The 1,098-nt window shown below is 65.6% G+C and overlaps 1 protein-coding gene across 1 annotated transcript; it reads left to right on the top strand.

The window, feature by feature from the left end:
• Positions 1–6: 6 nt before the first annotated feature.
• On the top strand, positions 7–1,091 carry LOC104915452 (scavenger receptor cysteine-rich type 1 protein M130-like; the record flags this gene model as incomplete). The annotated part of the gene is made up of 4 exons (XM_019610781.1): positions 7–101; positions 179–493; positions 566–874; positions 951–1,091. Coding segments are annotated over exons 2-4 (568 nt in total), but the record flags the coding sequence as incomplete, so codon positions are not given.
• Positions 1,092–1,098: the final 7 nt, after the last annotated feature.

Raw genomic sequence — 1,098 nt, 5'->3', positions numbered from 1 at the left:
CAGGTGCAGTGGGAATGAGCGGCACCCAGGTGAGTGCCCTGTGGAGGTGCTGGGGCAGCCCGCCTGCCCAACTGGGCACACCGCTGCCGTCAACTGCTCAGGTGAGTGTGGGGACCAAGGGAATCTACAGCAGGAGGGGAGCAATGCCTGTTCCCACTGCACAGCCAGGCTGTTGCAGGTGTCACCAAGCCCCTGAGGCTCCACGGTGGGGAAAGCCTTTGCGACGGACGGCTGGAGGTGGCCGTGCGCCCCGGTGTCTGGGCCCGTGTGTCTGTGGGGCTGTGGGACAACGGCACTGCCACCGTGGCGTGCCGGCAGCTGGGCTGCGGTGTGCCTGAGAAAATCTATGCTGCGCCGGACAATGGCTTGGGCCCAATGGAGCTGCAAGAGCTGCGCTGTGTTGGCACCGAGGAGCTCCTGGCACAGTGTAACAACTCGGGAATGGCCAGTGAGCCTAGCAAGATTCCTGAGGAATTGGTCATCGCCTGTTCAGGTGGGTACACAAGGAAGGGCCATGAGCAAAATGGTGCCATCCCCAGCCCCAGCCCAACACTCTCCCACACAGGCAGCCGGCAGCTGAGGCTGGTGGGCGGCCCAGGGCGCTGTGCTGGCAGGGTGGAGGTGTACAGCGAGGGCACCTGGGGCACCGTCTGCCAGGACACGTGGACCCTGCAGGATGCCACCGTCGTCTGTCGCCAGCTGGGCTGCGGATGGGCCCTGGACGCACCTGGCTCTGAGCGCTTTGGGCCTGGCACTGGGACGCTGAGGCCGGGTGCTGGAGGCTGCTCTGGGACAGAGGATGCTCTCTGGCACTGCCCGGCCCCAGTGCAGCCTGGCTGCCAGCGCGGCGGTGGTGCGGCTGTTGTGTGCTCAGGTGAGTGCCACCATGCCTCTGGATGGGAGCAGCACCACTGCCCTTGGGGTGCAGTGATCCTCTGACCTCCTTGCAGGGCTGCTGGACCTGCGGCTGACAGGAGAAAGCAGCAGATGCCGTGGGCGCCTGGAGGTTCTGCATGAGGGGATCTGGGGTCCTGTTTGCGCCAATGGCACCAGCCCTGCCACGGCCTCTGCTGTCTGCCGTCATCTTGGATGTGGCAC

Source organism: Meleagris gallopavo (assembly GCF_000146605.3).
Source record: "Meleagris gallopavo isolate NT-WF06-2002-E0010 breed Aviagen turkey brand Nicholas breeding stock chromosome 5 unlocalized genomic scaffold, Turkey_5.1 Chr5_random_7180001922917, whole genome shotgun sequence".
NCBI classification, from domain to species: domain Eukaryota; kingdom Metazoa; phylum Chordata; class Aves; order Galliformes; family Phasianidae; genus Meleagris; species Meleagris gallopavo.
Note: the sequence above shows the minus strand (reverse complement) of the source record. Positions and strands in the feature narration are given on the sequence as shown.